At 35.9% G+C, this 27,472-nt stretch overlaps 1 protein-coding gene across 3 annotated transcripts; it reads right to left on the bottom strand.

The window, feature by feature from the left end:
* Positions 1 to 11,314: 11,314 nt before the first annotated feature.
* Positions 11,315 to 25,779, bottom strand: LOC149231039 (uncharacterized). Of its 3 annotated transcripts, XR_016247414.1 has the most exons (5): positions 25,699 to 25,779; positions 25,559 to 25,604; positions 12,519 to 12,625; positions 12,053 to 12,230; positions 11,315 to 11,778 (listed from the first exon to the last, which is right to left on the bottom strand). XR_016247414.1 is itself a non-coding variant. In XM_089376184.1 (4 exons), the coding sequence occupies exons 1-4, from the start codon at positions 25,723 to 25,725 to the stop codon at positions 12,174 to 12,176; spliced, it is 237 nt and encodes a 78-aa protein (XP_089232310.1). In that variant the 5' UTR covers positions 25,726 to 25,779; the 3' UTR covers positions 11,878 to 12,173. The 3 variants fall into 3 exon arrangements, 1 of the variants encoding a protein (XP_089232310.1); XR_016247415.1 differs by lacking the exons at positions 25,559 to 25,604; positions 25,699 to 25,779 and adding an exon at positions 14,466 to 14,545; XM_089376184.1 differs by lacking the exon at positions 11,315 to 11,778 and having other exon boundaries at positions 11,878 to 12,230.
* Positions 25,780 to 27,472: the final 1,693 nt, after the last annotated feature.

Here is a 27,472-nt window from a genome sequence, read left to right as displayed (position 1 = left end):
TCCATATCGTCCATATCGCGCAGATTCAACGGTCTAGATTGGGCACATCGGATGGTCCATATCGTCCATATCGCGCAGATTCAACGGTCTAGATTGGGCACATCGGATGGTCCATATCGTCCATATCGCGCAGATTCAACGGTCTAGATTGGGCACATCGGACGGTCCATATCGTCCATATCGCACAGATTCAACGGTCTAGATTGGGCACATCGGACGGTCCATATCGTCCATATCGCACAGATTCAACGGTCTAGATTGGGCACATCGGTCTCAACGGTCTAGATTGGGCACATCGGATGGTCCATATCGTCCATATCGCGCAGATTCAACGGTCTAGATTGGGCACATCGGACGGTCCATATCGTCCATATCGCGCAGATTCAACGGTCTAGATTGGGCACATCGGTCTAGATTGGGCACATCGGACGGTCCATATCGTCCATATCGCACAGATTCAACGGTCTAGATTGGGCACATTGGACGGTCCATATCGTACAAATTCAACGGTCTAGATTGGGCACATCGGTCTAGATTGGGCACATCGGACGGTCCATATCGTCCAGATTCAACGGTCTAGATTGGGCTCGGACGGTCCATATCGTCCATATCGCACAGATTCAACGGTCTAGATTGGGCACATTGGACGGTCCATATCGTACAAATTCAACGGTCTAGATTGGGCACATCGGACGGTCCAGATCTAGTTGATCTGACGCATGAGATCTCTGTGAGTTGGCACAACAGTTGAACTATTGATCTATCGACGGTTGGCCTATGGTTGGCATAGATTGGGCACATCGGACGGTCCATATCGTACAAATTCAACGGTCTAGATTGGGCACATCGGACGGTCCAGATCTAGTTGATCTGACGCATGAGATCTCTGTGAGTTGGCACAACAGTTGAACTATTGATCTATCGACGGTTGGCCTATGGTTGGCATAATATGGGTCGTTCATTTCTTGACACTTGGTTTCAATCTAACTGCTCAATTCAGAGCCATTTGGCATGGCATGGACAGTCAGTATGGGCTACGGGGAACCACGTTGGCCATCTGGCTCCGCCACGTGGACCACTCATCTATGGACACCCGCACCATCTCTCTCTACCATTCATCTATTAACAGTTGGAAAGCTTAAAGGGCACCAGTTGGCATCATATAAACGGTTGGTTCAGCGCTACTTGTTAACGTTACGAAACATAATGCAATCGGACAAGTTATATTTTTCAGTGGCTCATTTGCAGTCTATAAAATCTCTTTATTCTATCTTTGTAATGCATGTGGGACCAAATTCAGGGTGGTCGTGGTCATTGCTTCATTTTCCCATTGTTCAATCTCGCGGAGGCGTGGTTCAATTCGCTAAGGGTGGCCCTGCGGTTTCATGTTTGCGTGGATTTGGTTATAGAGCGTGGAAAGATCGATTTGGAATACTTTATTTGTTGGATGGAGGGAGGAAGGAGTTTTTTGTTGTTTCACACGCATTATAAGTAAGCGTGGAAATGTGATCGCCGGCGAGAGTGTTCTTCGACAGATTACTTGATAGGGATCCCTGTGCTTTTTCTTCACCCTCTAAACTGATAGACAAATATTTACCAAAACTTTGACCACATTACAGCTAAACCTTCCACCAAATTTTACAACTAAAATCTCCACCTATTTCATTTTGTAGCTTTATTAAGCAGTGCATGTGTTAGCAAATGAGATGAAGGTAATGTATTCTATTTGAAAACAAAAACAGCTTTGGGACCGAGTTTAAATTTACATTAATATAATAATATCATGGTAAGGCATTTTTGTTATATTCTTTATGTTACATAAAGAAGTGCGTGCATTCTAAACTTATAACATTTGTGTTTAAATATGGTTCGATGTATGCTATTCTATATACTAATTAAAATAATTTTTATCAAATTTGAAAATAAAAAATAAAAAATTTACATAGGGATAAATGTTTTTGAGTAAAAAACAAATTCACAAAAAACATGTTTAGGAAAGGAAAAGTAGATTTGTTTCACCTTTTTTTGTTTTTGTCTTTTTTTATGAAATAACAGTGGATCTTGGTATGTTAAGTGTTGGATAAACTATTCCACTAATAAGCTTGGGCTCTATATTAATGCCTAAAAGAGTTGATAGAACCAACTGAGAGAGTTCCCTCAGCGTGTCAAAGTGTTGGATAAACTATTCTACTAATAAGCATAGGTTCTATATCAAAGCCTAACAGAGTTGGTGCAACCAACAGAGTGAGTTCCCTATTATAGATAATAGAAAATACTTTAAATGAGATGTTGTTTTGGTTAATGAACTTAGAAGATGTCATGGTGAAAATGTCCTAAGTAATGCTAAGTAATTTTGATAGATCTCGATGAAACCATGTTTGTAAGGGGTGAAAATTTGTTTAAGTATCTAATCAAAAGAAGTCCTTATTGACATATGCCTCCTTCTACCACCATGATTTAGGTTTTAACTAGCCTTATTATCCAAAGGTGGAAGTATTGTTCTTAAAAGGGGCTACCTTATCCCGTCTTTCTATAGTTGGTCGATATAAGGGCTTGAACTAAAGGAGGAAAGTTTATTTTTGAAACTTAAGGATATGTTCCACCTCCCTTAATATGTGTCAAATAGCACCTATAATGTTCTTGGCATCTATTCTTATTAGAAACCATGGGCAAAGAGGCTTGAGAATGTTCATCGAAATTTGATTTGGAGGAAGTTGTGTTTGTACAATATCTGGAGTGAAAGGCATTTTAAATATCTACTCAATAGAAGTATTGTTGTGATACACCTCCTTCTACCACCATGATTTAGGTTTTGGGATATTCTCCAAAGGGGGAAGCATTATTCTTAAGAGGGGCTACCTTATCCCTAGTTTATATATTGTTTGGGAGAAGGGCTTGAACTAAAGGGCAGATTGTGTTCCACTTACCTTGATGTGTGTCAACTAGGATTTGTAACATTGTTGACATGTATACTTATTAAAATAATTGGGGCGAAGAGGCTTAAGAGGGTGTTGTGGTTGAGATAAATATTTGGATATTGTGCAATTGTTGATCTATATGATTGTGCCCATTGTTGGGAGTGTGTTGAGATGTAAAATTTTCACTACAAAATCATTGGAATATAATATGTATTTGTTGCAATGGGTATATTGAGATGTGCACTCACCTCACATGTTATGTGGCAGTGATGCTAGGAGCTTGGTTTGTGTCTAAAGTTATTGTTACACGAACAACCTATTCCATTTTAGTACACTATGATATGGATAACAAGAAAAGTCAATAGATAAGGGGATGCTTGAAGAGGAGGTTATGCCTCTGTTGTTTCTAATGGATTTGTATATTCTTTTTGAAGTGACTTCTTTATCCAATAGAGGGCTATATGCTTGGTGTGTGGGGATCCATTGTGTATAATCAGGAGGAAGAGGTCGAAGGGGGCTTTCTAAATAATCTGGTTAGATGATATGGTCTATCATTTTGAATGATAGATGTACTATATTTTAGATTTAAGTTTACTTCTTGTATCGAGGTTAAGCATCTGTTAGTAATTTTTTATGTAAGCAATGATTATTGCCTCTTGTACAACATTTTTAGATAATATATTATTGTCTTGTACTCTAAATTAACTATTGTTTAGGTAAAATGTTTCATTGCACTCGCTGCTTGTTTACAATTCTATGAAGGAATTACAATGGAAGAGTCATTAATCAACTAGAAATAAGTAGTCAATATCCACTACATATTAGATCAAAGTTATGATTGTTTCATATCCTAAGAAGGAATTCCCTCGATAGGATTCCTCCCTAACCTCATTGACCTTGACACCAATCTTCTAATTCATCATGTAAGTATCTCTCCAAACAAACCCATGCATGATTCCCCTCTTATCTCGAGTGATGTTGAATGCACCTTTCCCTCTCCTTGGACTAAAGCAATTTTTCATTAAAGAAACTTTGAGGTCTAAAATGGGCCTCCTAAGGAATATTATAAAATAGTAGTGTAAATATTAAATAAGATTAGATTACCTCATCAAGTTTTGGAGGGAAAAAAAGAAAAAACTACTTTTCCAACTCATATTTTCAACTTATCTCCCTATGATTTTACTCAAATTTCAAGCAGGAGTACCTGTTGGCTGCAGAATTTAATTTTTCATCTAAGGAGTACCCATGTTGTTTTTTACTGCAAAAATGGTGAATCATCCCCATGGTTGATAGCATCATATTGAATCCTACTAGTTCTTATAAAGTTAATTTTTTTTGTACATTTTTTTAGGCCCATTTTTTACCTCAAAATTTCTCTAATGAAAAGTCGAAAAAAAAATTTGACCCTCCTATCGTCTCGCATCCTACAATGGTTCACACCATGGCTTCCTCAACTCCCTCAGGCTCCCTTTTTCTAAGTCCTCTCTTCTCACTCCTCCCATAGGTAATTTATAGATATCCTTAGGGCAAGCCCTAATCAAAATTACCTCATAATTGAGTCCCTCTTTGAGTTCTTCCTTAAGATTTCTTGGAAACATGCCCAATTCCTTTCCTTTAACCTTCCCAACATACCCTTTTTCAGTAAATGAAAGGTTAATGTAGTGAATTTGTTCTTTATTAAGATTTGCTACAATGAATTAATGATCAAATGAGTGATTGCAACATCATAACAACTCATGTATGGCATGCCCTCAGCGCTATGCACTTTTCAACCACTCCTTGGACTATTTACAGTTTTAAAAATACAAGACAAGACCTCTCAAAGTCATTGAAATTCCATAATCCCTTGGCATCGAGATAATGAATACACATTTCTCATTTCTCCCATGAGACTTGAAGTAGAACATCCTCCATGGCCACCCTTCCAATTTTCATTTCTCCCATGAGACTTGAAGTATAACATCCTCCATGGCCACCCTTGTTTGGATGCAATGATGATGATTCTATATACCTTTTAGGAAGAGCTCTTGTTTTTTCATGAGGGGATGACTTATTTTGTTTTTATTATCTTGTTCCCTTTTCTCACCTTCCAAATATCACTTCCAAGGCTTATCCCTTGTCTCTTTAGTCTAGTATCCTATCTTCTTCAAAGTTTGCTTCCTCTCCTTATTACTCAAAAGTTTGTGTGACTAGGTAAGACTTATCAAGACTTACTTTTATTTTTATTTTAATACATGATTATCCTTAAGGGAACTCCACATGGGCTTCCCACTTTGTCACATCTTCGTTGTTCTCAACTAGCTTAGAGGAGCACTAATTCTCCTTCATTCCCTTATCATCCAAACACTTGATGTAGGTCTCTCCTCTATCATCCATATTTCACCAATGCCCTAATACAATTTTTCTTATCTGTAAGTGTTTTCAATAAGGATATACCAAATCAAATTAAAACTCGACTTGAATAAGACCTTTATAAGGACCTTTAATGACTATATTAAGGGTTGATGGCATTGTACTTCTACTATGCTTCATTTGTTACTCTCCTTGACAACTCAAGCCTATTCAAGGTAGTCTATTTTCCTTCCATCTCTCCAAACTCTTGGTCATTTTTCTACTTTGTTCATTTGGTTGGTCACCTCATGGATCATTATCTTGAGTAGGGCCAAATCAAGAAGATGGAATCTTAGTCAACAACCATGCTTCACTTGCAAGACATTGAGTGTTAAGTGGTCAATTGTAGCTACATGGTCACTTTTGTGATCATACTAATAATACCTAGTACTCTCTCTACTCTTTTGTCCTCACTAATCTAGCTTAGAATAGTCACCTCTCTCATCTTCACTCAATAAGGTCACCCTAGTGTTTCCACCTCCCTTCTCTTGCCCTTTATACATCTAACCTAGCATATTCACCTCCTTCATCCTCGATTACTAATATGCGGCTATCTAGAATAGGGAGTGCATTATGTGGTTCAAACCTACACTAGATTCATGTGTTACTGGCCCAATGACAAAATAATACCTCTCAATTATTACTTTAATGTGATCAACATTTCCTTATAATACCCTTCACATTATCATATGTTTGGGGCCTTATTAGGATGTCTAACACTTAGGTGGGGTCCTTGGATTTTTTTTATTCCTTGTTCACCAAGTTTGACTCATTTTGACATTTTGGAAATATTCTTGGGTAATTCCTACATTTATGGATCTAATTATGGGTGCAAACCTACTATTAGACCATAGTTAGAATACCTTATTTTGGGCACATGGAAATCCAAATCTACTTTTAACTTGTTATTTATGGGGTCAAGTGAGTCAAACCTCATTAACCCTTATTGATCTTTAACCAGGTAGTGCACCACAAACTCCTTGGAGGTGACATATTTGTAATTCATGGTATGCACAATAGAGGATGAACTTAGTGGTAAAAACCTACCATATAATCTTACCAAAACTACACCATCAAGTTAACACATAATCTTTACCAAACCTACACCATCAAGTCAACATAGATGGTACAATTATTGGATATGGGATCACCCAACATACACCTACATAATGACTTTGTTTCTACTATATAATGTTTGTTATGTCAAAAATTCCGCATTAGCTGAGAGACTTCACATCAACAATAAAAACATTAATATATAACATGATCTTTCTACACTAAGAATAAGCATGGGAATAACCATAACCATAAGGTATTGTTGCCTTTTACTAACATAAATTTATTGTGATGTGACTATGTTTTTCAAGACTTTAAACTTCAAAGAAAATTTCAATGTATACTTTTCGATTTTTAAATTTAAACACAATAGTATACATGTTGTAACTTAAGGCTAGTGGCTTATAAACTATATCTCATCTTAGGCTATGCCTTTTGCTCATGATTTTACTTCAAGGCTAATTTATTACTAAAAAATGGCTAGTTTATTAGTTTAAGAAGTTTAAAACATAACAAACCAAATCTGATTTATGGTAGAGTGATTGTATTTGTAGTGAATTCTTTGATGGTCAATACCAAAACTATTACAACAAGAAAGCTTTAGGATAGGTTCAATTCCAATGGAGATGTGAGATTTAGAAATGTATTGGGTATTCCTCCACTAAAAAGATTTTTATTGAGCTCCAGAGTCTTCAATCATGCCAAATTTCCCAACAAAAGAGGTATTGGAGCTGAGATCATGCTGATTAAAGAGGGTATTGCTTCAATCAATGAATTGTGCGACATGACCAACTGTTGCATATTGTGTATATCGACCACTTTCAAAGGTATTGAGCCCCTAAATTTTTTTGGGACAAGTCCGCCATCTCTAATTCCTAATCTTTAGGGAGAATACTACAATTATAGGCCCCGTGAGGTGATTTAAATGGTTGTCTACATTACTAAGGTTTTGCAGGTTGCACATCTCCTTTGGCGACCACATTGAATTCCTCCTACATACATTAAAATTAAATCATATTGATCCTTTATAAACCTCACAAACACACATTCCTACAAAATTACCAGACAACGCCTCCAACTGACAAACTTACCATATTGTGAAAAATCACATATCGACTCACCGATCGATCTATGACTGTAGGGATGCCATGTGTCAAACAACTTATACACACCAACCATCAACCTAACTTCCAAGTGGCGTGAGATCCACTACCCAAATCAAGGGCTCCAGCTCTAGGAAAATTTGATCATTTGATCTAGACAATCTCGATTGATCGATTAAATCGATCTTGACAGTCAAATATGAGAAATCGTGGCCATCTAGTTTGATCTTGGTCCTCTAATATGGACAATCTCAGTCATTTGATCAAAATGATCTTGATCGTCAAATCTGAGATCTTGGCCCTTCGATATGGACAATCTCAGCCATTCAATCAAAGCGATTGTGACTGTCAAATCTAAAAAATCGAAGCCATCTGATCTAGTAAATAGTAGCCCTTATATATGGGCAATCTTGGCCCTCTAATAGCCATTTGATCAGAGCAATATCGATCATAGATATCAGAAATTGTGATCGTCAAATTTGGGTGATCTTGGCCGTCTAATCAAGATAATCTTGGTAGTTCGATCAAAGGAATCTTGGCCTTCACATCTGAGAAATTGTGGCAGTCAGATATAGGCAATGTTGGTCATCTGATATGGACAATCTCGATTGTTTGATCAAAGCAATCTAGACCATCAAATATGACAAATCTTGGTCGTCCAATATGGTAAAGCAAAGTCATTAGATCTGGGCGATCATGGGCATATGATTTGATAAATTGCAATTGTCATATCTAGGCCATTTCGATTGTCAGATCTGGTAGATATTGGCAGTCCAATTTGAGTGATCACAACCGTCAAATATGACAAATCATGGTCGTTAGATCTGAGAGATCATGGCTGTCCAGTTTGAGAAATTGCAGCCATCAACTCTGGGCCATTTTGGCTATCCGATTTGCGCAATCATGGTCATGAAATCTAGCAGATCTTGGTCGTCAAATATGCGAGATCATAGTCGTTAGATATGGTAGATCTTGGTCATCCGATCTAGTAAATCATGGCCATATATCTAGTCAATCGTGGTCGTCTGAGCTGAGAAATTGTAGTTATCTAATCTAGGCCATTCTGGCAATATAATCTAGGAAGTCGTGGTCGTCAGATCTGGTAGATCTTGGTCGTCCAATTTAAGCAATCACAACCATCATATCTAGTAAATCTTGGCCGTCCGATTTGAGAAATTATAGCCGTCAGATCTGGGCCATTATGGTCGTCCGATCTGGGCAATCTTGGCCATCAGATCTAGTAGATTTTGGTCGTCCAATTTGGGCAATAAAAGTCATCAAATATAGATCTTGGTCCTCTGATTTGAAAAATTATAGTCGTCGGATCTTGGCCATCCGATCTAGGCAATCGTGGCCATCAGATTTGGTAGACCTTGGTCATACAATTTAAGTGATCACAACAAATCTAACAGATCTTGGTCGTCCGATCTAGGCAATCTTGGTTGTCCAACTTGAGAAATTGTAACCATCAGATTTGGGCCATTTTGGCCATCCTATCTGGGCAATCGTGGTCGTCGAATCTAGTAGATCTTGGCTGTCCAATTTGAGCAATCATAACCATCAAATATGGTAGATCTTGGTCGTCCAATCTGGAAAATTTTGGCTGTAAGATATGGATCTTTCTAACTGTACAATCTCATAAATCGTGGCATGAGATTTGGTAGATCTTGTTCATCCAATCTAGGTGATCTTGGCCATTAGATCTAGGAATTTCTAGCCGCTAGAATTGGGATATTTGGGCCTGCCAAGTGGCGTAAGATTGAGGGTGCCCAATCTAAGGCTCCAGTGGGCATATCACTTGCAATTTTTTTCAGTCATAATCCTAACGTAATGTAATGCAATGTTTTTGATAGACAGGTATGGTGTTTGCGAATATCTAGTGCAAATCCATTTTGATTGCCCTGCTTCTTTCTTACAACAACTTCAAACCTTTCCTTTCTTCTAAAGGAATGTGTATATTTCTAAAGCTTATGTTGCAACGAATTTATAGAGATAAAAGTGGTAAGGCTTAATGTGGTAATGAGAGAAGCGCAGTGTGCGTGTTTGTTTATTGTATTATCTCGACAACTCGAAGAGGCGCACATATCAATCTTTTTAAATGAATAAAAAAATAGTGCGACCATCTATTTAGGATGAAAAGATCCTTTCAAAAATAATTAAAACAAATTTTCATTCTTAAAATATTAATTTATACACTTATTAATGGAAAACTTGTTTTCTTGTTTCATCAATGCATTATTGGTTTCAGCCCTATGTTAGATTATATCTCAACTCTGTTTACATTTTTTGTCATTTTAATAAATGTTTAACCATTTATAGAATAAAGAATGTTGAAATTTGAAACTTTTACTTTTTAGACTTTGCTCTTTGTAAGGTTAAGATGGATTATGGATTTATTGTACATTAAATTGGAACAGCTTAGGATGTATTTATTATTAGGTAGAACAAACGAGTAGCTTAAGATGGATTTATTGTTGGTTAGAACAAACTTAAACTAGCTGAAACAAAAATGACACAATAACTTTTATTTTCCATCAAAAGATTATTAAACTTTTGCTTCACATTTCATCTCCTTAAATTTCTAAAAATGGATCTGTATTATAGAAAAAAAAACATTTCATTGTAATTTAAATATGGATCAATATTGTGGAAAATGTTTTCATTTCATTAATTTAAAGATGGATCTCTATAGTGGAAAAAGTTCATTTCATTGTAGTTTAAATTTTGTAGATAATTTGTACTAGATTTGATTTAACTACAATTTATATTCATACTTTTAAGGTTTTTTATCTTGAACTAAACCTCAATTTTAACTACATTGTAACCTACAATTCAAGATAATGTTTATAGTTTTTTTTGTACAGTTTGATACAATCGCAATATGCAAGCACTTTCCACTTTCCATTCATAATACTCTACTCCCACTTTCCATTCATAATACTCTACTCATAGTTCTCAGAAAAATGTAAGATTTTAACACTTGAGGCTACAACTATGCATAAATTTTAGTGAGACAAATAAAATCATTTCAAAACACAGTTTATCATGTGGACTTTCCAATCCAAAGAAAAAATGTTCATTCATAATATCCAAAATTTTGATCATAATTCTCAAAAAAAAATATAAGATTACAAAACTAGAGAATAGTGTTATGTATAAGCCAATCAGTTTAACATGTGAACTTTCCAATTCAAAGTTATGTATAAGCCAAATCTCTATCACAATTCTCAAAAATTAAAATTAAGGTAAAAACTAGACCTCAAACTACAATTTATCATGTGAAATTTGTGATATATTAAATCTCACTTTATCATTTGAAATTTGAGATATATTAAATCACAAAAAGAAGAAAACTACAATGCATTCAATTCATAATACACAAAATTTCAATCACCCAAAAACATGCATAAATCAATTATATGATAATTTAATGTAAAAACTAAACCATTTCAAAATAAAAATTTATCATAAAAAAATTGCAATAGGGTTAATATCCAAAAAGAGAAAATCACAATTTATAAGTCACATCAATTAATTTATCTCCCAACCATGTTAAAAATCATTAAATTACAAATCCAACAATCAATCTTAACATCTTAAAATTGAAAAATCATTTTAATTACGCAAATCTAAATTCGTCTACTAAATTGTCCATTTCATTTTTTTTTGGCAAAAACCTTGTATATACAATAGTATTCAAATTAAAAATGCATAAACACATTGCTCCTAAAAATATCTGTTGTGTATACAATGTTAATATTCAAATTAAAATTATTTAAACACATTGCTCCAATTATGAAATTATGTTAATATTCAAATTAAAAATATTTAAACACATTGCTCCAATTATGATTACATTTTCAAGTCATTTCCAAATCCTATTTTCCTGCATCCTATTGCAGGAATATATATGGACATGGTGTTTTATTGCAGGAATATATGGGCATAGTGTTTTCCATGTGTGAAAATAGTTTCCTCTGCTAAACCAAAATGAAGATTGACATCCCTTTGCGTTTGGTTAGAGGTAACATTGTTCTTTTCAACTTAATCACATTCCATACTTCTATCTTTTGCAGTCCATATTATCCATTGCTGAAGGGGATTCCAGTTCATCCCCAAATCAAAATTTGACACCTAGAATTTATTGGGAAGTTAATTGTTGGTAAAGCTTCCCTCTGTGCCGCTAGTCTTTTAACAGCTGGATTATATCTGGTCACATAGGAAATTACATGTGACCTTGCATTTACACATATCGTGTGACAACTAAGATGGCTTCTTACAGTTCTACTTCTTCACAAGTAGCCTTTATCCTACAAACCAATATAATAATTAACTTGTTATAAAAAAATGTTGATGCACAAGCATTATTCCTTGGTTTACAAGGAATTATTAAAAAAAATCTTGGTGCATATTGCAAATAATAAACTATAAGCATTATTCCTTGGTTTACAAGGAATTTCAAGTGGACTTTCAAAATTGTAGTCCCAGTCCGTTGCATTTTCTTTAACATCGATTTACACTTGATTTACAATTTATATTTTTCTTTTATCCTTGATTTCCTCTATAAAGGAAGCATAAACCTACCTGATGGCTTGTGAGAAACGCTGGCACTATTATACAACATCACTTAACACTAGTTTGCCGAGAGCATTAAAACGTCCACAAGGGCAAAACTGACGTTATTACAACCTTCGTTTTCCCACCTTCATCGACTACTGATCAGGTGGTGTACTGAAAGTTCGCTCAGCATGTCCGTTTGGAGCTACAAAGTCATAAAAACAGAGAATAAATTATTTGAGATAACTCGAAGAGGTCACTGAGAGATCTATAGTTGACTCCGAATTCCTTTTCAGAAAGAACCTGTTAGACCACTCTGAATTTTAATAAGTGTGGAATGTCAAGCTAGGTTACCTTGAGAAAGATCTAAAAATTAATCTATTAGTTAAGAATCAGAAGCTGCTTTCTCATCTAAGCCATTTTAATTTTAAATATACATCTTTAGAAAATCACCAATTTTTTTGAACAAAATCCTTAGAAGAAAGATACTAACCATGGTGTGGGTCTTTCCAGATCCTGTTTGACCATACGCAACAATGCAGACATTGTAACCATCCATTACAGATCGGATCAATGGTTGTGTATCCATGTAAATTTCCTCTGCCATTTCATGGACAAAAACAAGTCAGTGATTTTATGCAAATTTTGCCAGAAGACGTGGTCAAAAGACTCTTTAATCAGTACCTTGTGTAGCAGATGGCCCAAAAACCTTATAAAAATTGGATATTCTCTGTACATCTTTGCCTATTTTGAATTACAGATCGGATCAATTGCTGTGTATCCATGTAAATTTCCTCTGCCATTTCATGGACAAAAATAAGTTAGTAATTGTTATAAGAAGAGCTTCGGCATAAATCACATATAGAAAGACCTTTGTCGACGCGTTTCGAACCAACACGTGTGGTTCATCGTCAAGACAAGTTGAAGAAACAGATCCAGCTTAGCATGTTAAATAGTTTGAGCAGAGACTCCAATGGATAAATCGAACAACGACTAATTTTGACCTTAGGACCCACATCAAATTATTATTCATTAATTTAATAATATTATTATTTTTAATATTAATACATAAAATATTTTTAATTATTAGTTTTAAAAATTAATTTATATATCTATATATATATATAGATAGATATCTATAAAAGTTATAATATTAGGTTATTAAGATAAAAGTTAGGAAAAAAATAAAATACTTTTAGAGGTTAGTTTAAGAAGATAATTTACTTATTTATTTAAATTATTTAATAATACATATATAATAATAGGTTGTTAAGGATGGGAATAATTTCAATGGTTAGCTAAAAAGTAATTTATTTATATATATATATATATATATATATTAAAATCATAAAGTTAGGGTTAAAAATATAAATAAATAAAATAATTTAAATGGTTAGTTAGAAAAGGTAATTTATTTAATTTAATTAAATTATTTATTATTATATATTAATAATATAGTCTTAATATAGGTATTTTATTTATTTATTTATTTTTATTTTTTATTTATTTTTATTATGTCAGAAGACGAGGTCAAAAGACTCTTTAATCAGTACCTTGTGTAGCAGATGGCCCAAACACCTTATTAAAATTGAATATCCTCTGTACATCTTTTCCCATTTTGGATGTATTGACAAGGAGGGATCTATCTTCCCCAATAAATTCCACTGCACTGTGGGCGTCAGATTGACCCCCAAAATGGGGTCTGATTCTGCAGTATACCCTTATGATTCCTGAGCCCCAAGAAAACAGTAAATATAATTAGAGATTACTGTAATTGTCATAATATAACGATGGCATCCATTCTGGCAATAATTGCAGGGATATGTGGGTGGCAGTATTTTGACGACACAACATTAAGATTTCGATCCCCTCGTCATATCTGATTATCACAGTCATAATAATCAAGCAGACACCCAGGGAGTGAAGGCCCCCCAATTGGGTGTTTATTCCCCCCACTAGGAGCCATAAGATTTAGTTGCTTACAAGATAGGAGATTATTTTCTGATGCCTTAGTTTTCCTTCATCAGAGCCAGGACGTAAGCGACAGAGTCTATGGTTGTGGTTCCAGATTCAAATTCCTATCCAGTGCATGTTTACCCTTTTACCCACCTTCCAACTGAGACCTTTATTGCTTCGCTCGAATAAGACGACCTTTTCCACCCTGACAAACACCTTTGAGGTCTTGAAGGCTATTATAAAGAATCTTGTTTTCTTCCAGAACTCTGATATCCCCTAGCAGCATTAGAAATTCCTGTGACCCGGTTATCTTAAAAAATAATGTTTTAGAGAGAAAGAAGTCAGTGCCATTCATGATAATAGCTTAATCGGATAGCAATACATGAAAACAAAACAAATGTATAGCTTACAAAGTTTGAACATTAAAGAAAATAATAATCCCCCATTCAACGTCGAGGTGTAGAAGTCTCTGGCTTTAACTTACCAAGCAATTCAAAATCCCTTCGCCACTCTGGCTGTAACACTTGTACATCTTCCCGTGCTCTAAGAAATGTCTCTTATGTCTTGAAAATCATATCCATTGTTTGATAAAATCATATCCATTGTTTAATAAAATGAGCATTGTGAAATTTCTAAAAGATGGTAATCAATAATGAGACAGTAGTGGATCACAAAATGATTAACATGTTTGCTTTAGTACAACAAAAGCAGTATTCGTTTGATTTAGTTTCATTATTCCAAACAGAATCAGAAAAAATTGTGATTTCTGACTGCATTTGCAAAAAAACTGGTGCTCCCTGATTGCATACTCTGTGACTGCACATGTAAGATATAACTCTTTAAAATGTTTCCTACTAGCCTACTCTAGGGCAGCAGGGGCATGTTGGGATGAGGCTCACAAGGGATACTAGTAATCAGGCTTGAAGCTACGTTGGTTATCTCATCATCATGGAAATAGAGGCAATGCAAACATGGTAGGATAATCTTCCTAGATTATTAAAAAAATGTTCTACATATCACATATGCAATTCTTCATCAAACAATAGTCCTTCATTATACTGAATCAAATGGCGACTGAAATTATTTCGTGCTGCAGTACATTTTGTTTACATTTCTGATTTGCCTCCACAACATCAAAATTTTATTATTTTTAGTGAAGAGTTTAAAATATTACTCACATTGACTTCTTTTCTTTGTGCTTCCAAAGGCATTTGATGTTCCTGACTGGTATGCAAAGGTTTTGGATCTTGACTTTGACAGTCACCACTTTTCTCTTAGGAAATAATTGTCTTGATCCTAGCTTTTCTGAATCTTCAAAGCAAATTAGAGTTAACATAAGATGAAAATTGCCATCAAACTGGAGAACAGAACTTCTCACTCTGATCTTAAACACAAACAAAGAGAGGACTGAGTGAAAATCACCACATCCCGATGGAATCTCTGTAGCATATGTATTTATGGTTGATTCTTTTTTACTTCAGCCAATGTGTTAAGTCATTTGATAACAGATATTACTCATGAAACCTATGGATATTGTGCAATGAGATAATTTGTATTTCATTTTGCATCAAGGACAAGGACAATTGATGCTCACCAGGGAAAATTTGTCTTGTCTATTCTCTACAAAAATTCCAATGATAAGATTCATGAATGCTTGCATCGAACCCTGCTGCATAGCAACAAAGAGTTAAAAGCATGAACTCTTGAGGAACTAGTGTTCAATATGCTTACAGAAATCTTTAATATCTAATATGTATGACTGAACAAGACTAGGGTTTTGAAGCATATGTTGCATTTAGAATGTTTTGTGCTTAATCGAGTAGGATTAGTGCAAAAGAATAGGTATGATATTTGCATACCGGTGCAGCAGTTTGTATGGCTTCAACAAGGTTCTGACCAACATTTTCCTTGCCAATTGTCATTTTTTCAGCAAACCGCTTTAATAATGCTCCCATTACATCTTTCAACCAAAGCATGTGGTTAAGGATGTGTAAAGCAAAGAATTTTTAATTTTCAAGCATCAATAGTTTCTAGAACTTCGAAGCATGAAATCAACTCAATAAACTGCTCTTAATGAGAAGCTTCAAAAGTAGGCAACTTCATCTCTTAAGCAGCTACAAGAAAATTTCTACATTCTCAAATGATGATAGGCAGATAAAGGTCGTCCTTCTGGAGGAAGTGATGAAACATGATTTGCAACCACCTGCTAAACAGCCCAAGACAAATAACAAGTTAGAAAAAGAAAGGTTGGATTTCAAGACAATAACAGGTTTCATAAAATATGTGAACATTCCAACGGGCATAAATGGTATCCCACCTTAAACACTGCTCCTGGTTGAACCTTATTGATAAGATTACATAAAATGATCCCACTTCTCAAGCAAAGACAAAACTCCTCCTTAGATGGTTCGCATGGCATATCTAGAGATCCAACCATGCTCTTTATCCATGTTGTAGCTTGAAACCTTCTATTAGCTGTAAAATATCATACATAACAAGAAGTGTAGTTAAGGTCAAAACCCTGCTTGAAACCTTCTATTAGTTGTAAAATATCATACATAACAACAAGTGTAGTTAAGGTCAAAACCCTCAAGGTTTCAGTCAAAACAGAACTTATTTCAATCCTAGAAAATAGAGCCCATGTTAAACAAGATATATAATCTATATGAGAAACTATGATCAAACCTCCCAAGCCAGACTAAAAATGTGAGTTTGATATGGAGATACTGGATTATTCTAGAGAAGACTTATTCAACGTAGCAACTTAAGATCAGTAATTGCATGAAATAACAACTAAGCCCGAGCGATTGGATGTACTTGTGCACACAAAGATATGAAACCAATAACGAATCATTGTACTTGTAGGGCATTTGAGATATCTATATGAGGGTATTTGTCTTTTTGATCTAAATATGTGAAATCAAGTTGCTATTCAGTGCAACCATGAAAAAGCTTAGGGTTAGCTCTGTACTTTATAATTAACATCATAACAAAAAACATAGCATCAAAAAAAGGGGAAATGAGCCCCAAAATAAAGCCCAAGTCACCATAGAAAGATATATTGAAAAACTAAATATAATACTATCAGTTCACCTGCTTCCTCTGCTTTCAGTGAAGCCAAAAGACCATCACAGATGCTCTTAGCTTGCAATCTACTACCTTCTTCTATGTTAGAAACCTGTAAATCCGTGGCAGTCCTGAACATATTGTCTGCAAATGCCTCGTGCCTTCTCTGACTAAACGAACTTCTGGGAGGAGGATAGGGAGAAGTGTTGGGAACCAGTGGGGGAGGGACCTGCTTACGCCTCCACTAAAGCCATTGAGGGTCAGCTGAAGGTGTGTCTCTTTATCATCTGAAATTTCACACACTGCCTCAATGGCCTGCTCCCACCTTACTCCTGGAACTTAAGAGATCGCTTTTGGTTGATTTAAATAGTCTTGACAAAGAAAATCAATAATGAACTGGAAAGATTCAATCGTGCCAAGTCTGAACTCCAAGCACTAATTTGTGGCAGTAGTGTGCACAACATTGCGACCGCTTGTTTGCACATATTGTAAGTGGTAGTGGGCACGAAGCTGCGCCTACTTGTGCACATAAGGCGACCATTAACAGAGGCAAACTGTTCTTGCAAGTGATGCCCTCCAACATGGGCTGAAAATCCATTATGCCCAACTGCCAACTATTATCTGAGCTGGTACAGATGTCAAATTGTCATTGGAAGGAGGGTGACGAAAATAGGCATCTCTGATTGGTTGGATCTGCCCAGCCAAAGCCCACAAAGAAACGTGTTCTAGGCAGTGATTCCCTCCAACATGGGCCGAAACTCCATTATGCCCAACCAACAACTTTTATTTACGCTGGTGTTAGCGCTTGAAATTTCACCTCAGGCTGAGAAAGGCAAACCTCAAGGCAACATCAAACCATTTAGCCTCGTAGCTAGCCCTACGGGGCCGGAGAAGGCTCTCTCCGGTCTATCTCGTAAAATATTCAAAAGATGAGATGATCAATAAGGTAACACTGATATTAGGCTAGTAAACTGATCAAAGAGTTTGATTTGGGGTTTTTTGGGTTTTTGGTGGCAAATTGAGGAGAGGGCAATTTTGGGTGCGGGGATTGGACACAGTTTCTGCAGGGGGTTCCTTGGGGCGAGGTAGGAGACAACGTTGATGCCTTTAACTGAGGTGGATGGCCAGGAATGAAAGATGAAGAGCTAAAGAGAGCAAACAATAACTTTGAATTCTCTTTAGACAGAAGAAAACATTGAAATTAAACAAACTTAAAAGCAGAGCATGGCAAGCATGAATTCTTACTTTAACACTTCATTTGCTTAATGTGCAGAAGTAAAAGAAAGGAAATGAATCACATAATCAAGCTTACAAGTACATTGAGAAACACACCATCAACACATGAGTCCACAAGAATCCCAAAGAGGACTGCAAAACCCTGGTCTTCCTTAGCCAAAAATTGCAGAGATATAGTGAATAATACAATGATAGCTTCTCCCTCAAGAGTCCAACCATGAAAATGAGCAAGAAAGTACATAATATAGATGATCTAACCTCTTTCCCTGCATCCATGGGTCGAGCTCACTATCATAGGAGCTGTTTCAACCACTTCTAAACTAAGCACTACAATCTAGGCAGTCAAAACAACTTGCCTCTATAAGCTAGGAAACCAATCCATTCATTAAATATTTACCCTTTACATGAATGAATCTTCTAGAAGTGTTAAACAAGAGTAAAAGTGTCTTAGAGTTACAATAATTACATCCAAGATAATCATATTCCACCCCAAAAAGTCAAACTGGGTCAAAACTGCGTTTTCTGGGCTGTACAATGCAATCTGGCAAAAACTGCCTGACGGGTCGCGCGCCCCTGCCTGACGGGTCACGCGCCTTTGGAGAAATGTTTGAGGCACTTGCAGGTGTCCAAATTGAGAAAAAGTGGGCTTTTTGGAAAGGTCTATGAGTCTACTTTCCAACCCAACTGGAATTTTTGAATTTTGAGGTCATTTTCCCTGTCAAAACTTAATTCTCCCAAGACTCATTTCTGCAACTCAAAAAAGGGCCAGAAAGTCATTTTTTGGTAGTTTTTTGACCTTTTGGGGGACCAAAACTGCACAAAATCTCAAGTCCATCCATGGGCATATGTAACTTTGCATGAAAAATCTAGAAATGCTGAGTTTTCGCCAAAAGGAGTTGCCATGATGAAGGGTCGCGCGGGGGGTGAGACCCGTTAATGGAGAAAACCTGTGTTTGGCATAAAAAATTCACAAATGACAAAATTTTCTCCAAATTTCTTGAAATTTGGGCTGGGAGTCCCCAATCAAGTACCATTCTCATTCAAAGAGGCTTTGGCCAAAATTTGGAGTGGATCGGGCGTTTTCCTTCGTTTTTGTGCTTTGGCCAACCGTCCTTGGAGCACCTTCATTCTCGCCGGTATTTTTGAGATTTATTTAAAACCATGACACCTGTGAAAAAAGTGAAGGAGTTTTTTCTTCCTTGGCATGTTGTGGACAAAAACCTCTTTCCTTTTTCCAAAATTCATCTTTTATTGCTCTGGAACATCATTTGAGTGCGACTTGTCCCGATGTGTGAAACAAGGAATTTTGTCGAAATGGAGCGAAATGAAGGGGATAAGAGGCTTCTAAATTCTTGGGGAAATTTTTGGGAGTGGGGAGGGATGTTAGGAAGCAGGGGAAAGTGGAATCTCAGAGATTGAGAGAGGGGAAGGGGTCCAAAAGGGCAAAACATAGGCCAAACCTAGAAAATTGCCAGGTTGTAGCTAGAAACTAGGGTTTGTGCAAAAATGAGGAATTTGGCGGATCTAAGGGATGGGAAGTGTTTGATATGGTACTTTAAGGATAGGGAAGGTGTATGAACATTAGGAAACAAGTTTTGCCGGTGATTTGACCATCCAAGAGAAATTGCCTTCAAAACCCTAGGAGAGGGAAATGACCTTGCCTAGGCACAACTGAAGCATGAATAAGGTGTAACAGCTGGTACAGATGTCAGATTGTCATTGGAAGGGGGAAACGAAAATAGACGTCTTTGATTGGCTAGATCTGCCCAGCCAAAGCCCGCAGAGAAACACCTATCGGCATAATAGGCATAATAAAAATAAACAAGTAGGATAGCATAGCACAAACCTTGGTATCATGGATAAATATTTGAAATGTACAAAGCTTAGCAACCAAAATAAGAGTCACAAATGCTTGCTGCCACACAAAATTGAGGAAAACAACAATAATTCATTTCTATTTTCAAAAACAATTGCAACAAATGACAATATTCATTTATATTTTTGAAGTCTTTAGACGACTAGAGAGCACATATATTGTTCCAAAAGCTTAAATGTCGACCTGAATTTCTGATAGTTTTAGAGAAGCTTCAGATCTTTATTCTCATGTTTTTGTAGCCCCACAACTTCCAAAAGTCTAACTTGTGAGCCTTTGAAACCTAATGGAAAAATATATAACATAATGAATAAAGTCTTTACAGTTCCATAGTTTACCCACTAGTGTGCCTTCTTTTCATCCTGATATTGCTTCACCCTAACACCTATCTGATTCTTACAACTTGTTGAGATTCTTCACCCTATCACCTATTTGATTCTTACATCTAGAAGCTTCAGATCTTTATTCTCATGTTTGTGTAGCCCCACAACTTCCAAAAGTCTAACTTGCGAGCCTTTGAAACCTAATGGAAAAATATGTAACATAACGAATAAAGTCTTTACAGTTCCATAGTTTACCCACCAGTGTGCCTTCTTTTCATCCTCATACTTCTTCACCCTAACAACTATCTCATTCTTACAACTTGTTGAGATTCTTCACCCTATCACCTATCTGATTCTTACATCTAGAAGCTAAGTGTTGGAGGTACACCTTATCTCTGCTGAAGACGATATCATTTTCCTTGTCTTCAAGGGTAGCTACTGAAACAAGATTTTTCCTCAATCCTGGAACATAGAGAACATCTTTGAGATGAAGAGGATTACTTGAGTCCCTTTGAAAATTGACAGTACCAACTCCTCTAGCTACATACTGACTATCATCTCTTAGCTCAATTTGAAATTGTATGTCCTTCTCCTTCAGGTGGCTAAAACTCTTCTTATTCCCGGTCATGTGTAAGGATGCTCCTAAATCAATATACCATATGTTGCTATCAGTTGAGCTTGCTCTGCAAGTAATCAATGAGAAATCCTTCTTGAACTGGGCAGAAAATGCATCTACCTCCGTTGATGTAGCGACATGATCCTTACTGGACTCCTCCTTCTGCTTAGGACACTTAGTGGCATAGTGTCAAAACTCATGGCAATGGAAGCACTTGATCTTGCTTAGATCCTTCTTCTTGCCCTTCTGATTGGACTCGACCTCTCCTTGGCCCTTCTTGCCCTTGGCCTTGCTTGTCAGGGAAAGTTCTCCTTGTCCACTGTCATAACTAATCTCCCTTCTATGGTCCCTCTTCGAATCTCTTCTGATGCAATCAATCCAAAACCTTTCCCAATTTGGAAAGTCCTCTCTTCCCACTAACAACATCCTGGAACCCTTTCCAAGACTTGTGAATCCAAGTAAGGAAAAACTCAAAAGGTTATGATCAGATACAACCACGGAAACACCACACAATTCATCTTGTACCTAAGTGAACCTTGATAAATATGTGATAATGGGCTCATCCTTGCTCATCCAGATACTTAGCTTCTCCTTACAAGCAAGCTTCCTAGTATCACTAGTACTTTGATACACTTTTAAGATGTAATCGAACATCTCATATGTTGTCTTCTTCTCATGGATATGAGGTACTATATGATCTTTGACCCCTTCTAGAATAATCCTCCTTGCCTTGATATCATTCTTATCATGTTGGGCCAATTGTTGGGGATCTTGAGGTGGCATTATTGCCTGCTTGATGAAATCTCCCACCCCATTATCTTCCAGAACTATCATGATCCTCCCTTTCCATGGAACGAAGTTCGATGCTCCCTCTAAACAGTGATCTACTCACAATCCTTGGTACACCATTCTGCATACTTAGAGATCTCTCCAACACATGCCCACTAACAATCTTGTAGTTCTTAACATGAGGTTGTACTTAGGGCACAAAAGACAACTACTAACAGTCCTCCAATACTGTAGTTAATGTTGTCAACCAACTGTTGCTCAAACAAACTGTAGAACATCCCTACACAACCTAGCAATGCATCAATCACTAAAGAACACAAAACATACCTCAACTAGCAGACTTCTTCTACTCTTCTTAGGTCACGGTTCTAGGTGTTCCTTTGAGATTCTTCAGCCTCTGATTAGTGCACCTAAACACAGTGCACTAGTCCTCCACAACTCGGCCTCTAAACCTCCACAAAAACTTGTGTAACCCTCCCTTTACAAGCCTCCTTCATACGTTGTCCTAAAGGAATGTTCCAACCACCTATTAGGCCTTCCAGCCCTCCAATACTGAGACTACAAGGGCTCAGCTCTCCTTCCAATGCACATAGAAAATCTCGGCCTGATACAAAGAGAATTACACACAAAAAACACATCACTGCCCTCGAGCTCAGCCACGAACTACCCTCAAACTCAGCCTATACCAAATCACAGAAAGGCACAATAAAACTCGGCTCCTTCTAACTTGATAAGGCTCCTAGAGGTTGTGACTGCTTCAAAAGTTCTTCTCCTATGATGCTTGCCTCAACTTGTGTTGGTCTTGATTCTGTTCACTGCTCTGATACCATGTAGAAAAACCACGAAAATTTTGATTTACTTGAATGAACAAATCTGAAACTATACTTGTAACGATTTGGAGTGGAATAGGAACAGAAATAACGCAACCACACAATATCAAAAACACAATTTTTATAGGGAACCCAACTGGGAAAACCCTTTGCTTGTTTGAGAATTTTATTGATAGAAGAATGAGCAATAGATCTCTTACAATACAATATTGTCTCAACAGAAAACACAATGGTTCACCCTGCTTGAACTAGGTTTGAAACACTTGCAAGTAGCTTGATCTTGCCTCCCTATATCTATGCGCATAGGCTGCTCTTATTATTTAGGGAATTCTCCCTAAATCCTTCCGCAAATCCCAAGGGAAATTCCTCCTCAAATATGCGCACAAGCTTCTCTTGCACGCTCTTCCTCTCACAAGCTCACACACAAACCTATGCTCTATATTTCTTTGTCTCACTGACTTGTGCTCACAAAACAATGATCACAATTGTGCCTTTCGATCTCCTATAAGTAATTCGAATTAGCTAATTCTGGCAAGTTCTATTTTTGGAACTCAAACTAGTGATTGAAGAGTTAACTAACTCATGCAACTCGTCTTGCCTCAATTTAGAACTTGAGGCTCACTGGTTTGTCCTTTCCCAAAAATAACTCGCACTAGAAGACAAGAAACTAAGCCTTGCACTCCTGCATATCAGTCAAATTGCTTCATGAACTGTCCTAACTTATAGGAACTCTCCCTAATTTTTAAGAACTCGTGCATGCTAAGGAGAACTGCTTCTTGGTCTCATTGACTGAGGCACAAGTCAAAGGAGGACCTTTCTCGCTATTATTTTCAACAATATGAGGCTTGGTCCTAAGACAAGTTAGTATGTGAATTAAGGCCCAACTAAAGTTGATTGAAGAATGGTAGAAAAATGTATGTAGGATAAGGGCTACAGGGAATTGTTGGAGTGAGGTCAAAGTTGGATGCAATCTTTCCTAGCCTTCTAGGAAGCCAAAATTTTTATGTTCTTTATATTGACTAACTGTGATAAGTTCTTATCAAAGATGCATTCCTCTATGATAGAATGATGGAAGAAGTCCATGATGCTTTTGGCTCCTTCATAAAAACATGAAGCAACCATATAGAAAGTTGTAGATATTATGGGGCTAAAAGGACACATAAGAAACCCACACTCTCCAATGGCACAAAGTGCTTAGTACCCCTCCCAATTGTAGATGAAAACTAGTATGGTCATAACTTGGATTGAAAAAGTTGCTTTGTTTCATCCATATCTACAAACACTCTACTCAATTAGAAGCAAGTTTTCATGAAGCAACAATATAGAAAGTTGTAGATATTATGGGGCTAAAAGGACAAATGTCTCATGTTTTAATGAAAATGTTGAGATTAAGAAATCTACAATGTAGATGTATGTCATAACTTAGATTGCACAAAGTGCTTAGTACCCCTCCCAAATGTAGATGAAAACTAGTATGCTTAGTACCCCTCCCAAATGTAGATGAAAACTAGTATGCTTAGTACCCCTCCCAAATGTAGATGAAAACAAGTATGTCATAACTTGGATTGCACAAAGTGCTTAGTACCCCTCCCAAATGTAAATGAAAACTAGTATGTCATAACTTGGATTGAAAATTTTGTTTTGTTTCATCAATATCTACAAACTCTACTCAATTAGAAGAAAGTTTTGCTTATGCTTGAAGATTCCAATTACCTTCCTTTACCCATATTGCATATGTCCCATGTTTTAATGAAAATGTTGAGATTGAAATACACACGTAAGAAACCTACACTCAAGTGGCACAAAGTGCTTAGTACCCCTCCCAAATGTAGATGAAAACTAGTATGCTTAGTACCCCTCCCAAATGTAGATGAAAACTAGTATGCTTAGTACCCCTCCCAAGTGTAGATGAAAACTAGTATGTCATAACTTGGATTGCACAAAGTGCTTAGTACCCCTCCCAAATGTAGATAAAAACTAGTATGTCATAACTTGGATTGAAAATTTTGTTTTGTTTCATCCATATCCACAAATTCTACTCAATTAGAAGAAAATTTTGCTTATGCTTGAAGATTCCAATTACCTTCCTTTACCCATATTTCCTATAATAAATTTACCCATATTGCCTATAATAAATTTGCATGAGCACACATGATATAACAAGCAACAAAAGAGTTCAATTAAAACAAATGGAACCATTAAATTACGTAGTTCATACATACCTCTTTCATCTTTGACTAGTGAATTCCCTCATACATACCTCTTTCCACACTCATAGAACCCAAAACAAAAACCATGAACAAAGGTATATTAAAAAATAAATAAAATAAAAAACAAAAAAACAAGCATGAAAAACAAAATACCAAACCACAATTTAGCATGGCCATGCTCACAAATGTAAAAAAAATAACAGTAGTTGTACAAAAACAAAGGAATAGCAAAATATAGCAACAACAATAGCAAAAAAAAATGAAAATAACAAAAGCAAAACAAACAAAGAGAAATAGTAGACAAACTCCTCTTTACAATCCCAAAAAGCGTCTACGGCGAATCAAGGACATCCTGCACATTAAAAAATAGAAGAGTATTAAATAGAGACCATAAAATCTTATGACAATTATTAAATATATACCAAATATCTTTGGAGAAATATAAAACAAAAAGCAACATGAGGATTTCATAGCATAGCATGGATTTTGCACCAAAAGAGAACTCACCTTTACTACTACCTCTTCACTATAATATAGTGTTTCTACATAGATATTTCAATAGTTTCATCAATCAAATTCATAACATAATCAAAAAATAACTCACCATCAAAAAATAAATCCAAAAAGAACTCACCATCCACCTCTGCCTCTACACTCTCCTTCATTGCCACCATCTTCTTCTTTATATGCATTGCATTGCATTCGTAAATAAATAAATCACAAATGATATGTGATGCCTCTATATTAAATAAACACACATGGAATCATACATACCTCTTCATCTTGAGTAGTGTTCTTCATTGAAAGCACAAGTAGAATCTACAACAGCCTTCAAACTCGTCTTTATTTCTCCATTGCCTAAAACCAACAAAAACCAAACTAGATGATATCAAATAGAGAGCAAAAAATATTTTGAGATATTAAATAGAAACTAAAACAAAGTATGAGAAATCTTAAACAAACAACAAAACCCTTATGAATACTCATATGCAAAAGTACATCATATGTAGAGGCCAAAAATCGTAAACCCTAAATTGATAAGTAGGGAGGAGAACCATAAACATACATCGGTCTTGCACCATAACTTAACTCCTCTACCTCTACTTTCGCCTCATCTATAGTGCATCCCATGTCTCACAAAAAGATATTCAATAGTTTCATTAGCGTTCAACCTCACTTTACATGCATTTCATCATATACATAAATAAATAAATACAAATGATATGTGATGCCTTTAAATTAATCAAACACGTGTGGAACCATACATACCTCCTCATCTTGAGTCGTGTTCTTTATTGAAAGCACAAGTAGAATCTACAACAGCCTTGAGACTTGTCTTTATTTTTCCATCGCCTAAAACCAACAAAAATCAAACTAAAAAATATTGAATAGAGAGTAAAAAATCTTATGAGAGATATTCAATAGAAACTAAAATAGAGTATAAGAAATCTTAAACAAACAACAACACTCTTATGAATAATCATATGCAAAAGTAAGTACATCTTATGTAAGGCCAAAAATCATAAACCTTAAATTAATAAGTGATGAGAACCATCTACGCAAAACATACATGGGTCTTGGTCCATAACTCCTCTGCCTCTACTTTTGTCTCATCTATAGTGTATCCCATGTATCTTTCACAAAAGGATATTCAATAGTTTCATTAGCATTCAGCCTTACTTTACATGCATTGCCTCTAAATATAAATAAACACACATGATATAATTTTGAAGCAACAACTGAGTTAATTTAAAACATCATGGAATTATAAAATTATGTAGACAAAAGCAAGCGATACATACCTCTCCCTTACCTTTTTCCTCTACATGTGTGGAATTTGCATCAACTCTAATCCCACAATATGAGCTACTAATCTTATTAAGAAGATATATATATATATATATATATATATATATATATATATATATATATATATATATATATATATATATATATATGAGGAAACAAAATGCCAAACCACAAATTAGCATGGCCATGCTCATAAAATGCAAAAAAACATCAAACATAACAATTGCAAAAAATAAAAATTATAAATTATTATATAAATAAATAATAATAAAATAACAAAACAAAAAAAATCAAATGATAAAAACAAAAAAAACATGTATAACAAAAAGAAGCAATAGACACAAACACAACTCCCCAACCCTAAAAAGCTCCAAGCCAACCAAGGACACCCTGCACAACAAAAATTAGATAAGTATTAATAAGAGACCAAAAAATTCCATAAGAGATATCAACCACACAAGATATTTTGTGACTAAAAGAGAACTCACCTTGTACATTTGCACTCTTCAACACTTCTCCAAGTCTCTTTCACACAAAAAGATTCAGTAGTTTCATCAGTGCTCCTCCACCTTCCTTTACCTAGATTTGCATTACACTCACCATATAAATAAATCTCAAATAATATAAAATGCATTTAATTTAATCAAACACCTGAAACCATACCCACCTCTTCCTCCTACTTAGTCTTCCCCTTCACCAAATGCACCTATGCAATCTACACCATTTCTAGGACCTGCCT

This window comes from Pinus tabuliformis, chromosome J (assembly GCF_031772625.1).
Source record: "Pinus tabuliformis cultivar Carrire ecotype Pingquan chromosome J, CPIR1, whole genome shotgun sequence".
Taxonomy (NCBI): Eukaryota; Viridiplantae; Streptophyta; class Pinopsida; order Pinales; family Pinaceae; genus Pinus; species Pinus tabuliformis.
The sequence above is the reverse complement of the archived record's forward strand: the minus strand, read 5'-3'. Positions and strand labels throughout refer to the sequence as shown.

Coding starts and splice junctions, on each gene's coding strand:
- LOC149231039 (XM_089376184.1), bottom strand. CDS start 25,725: ATGAAGAACACTACTCAAGATGAAGAG. Junction 25,605..25,698: donor ACACTACTCAAGATGAAGAG/GTATGTATGATT, acceptor ATGCATATAAAG/AAGAAGATGGTGGCAATGAA. Junction 12,626..25,558: donor TGTAGAGGCAGAGGTGGATG/GTGAGTTCTTTT, acceptor ATGAAATGGCAG/AGGAAATTTACATGGATACA.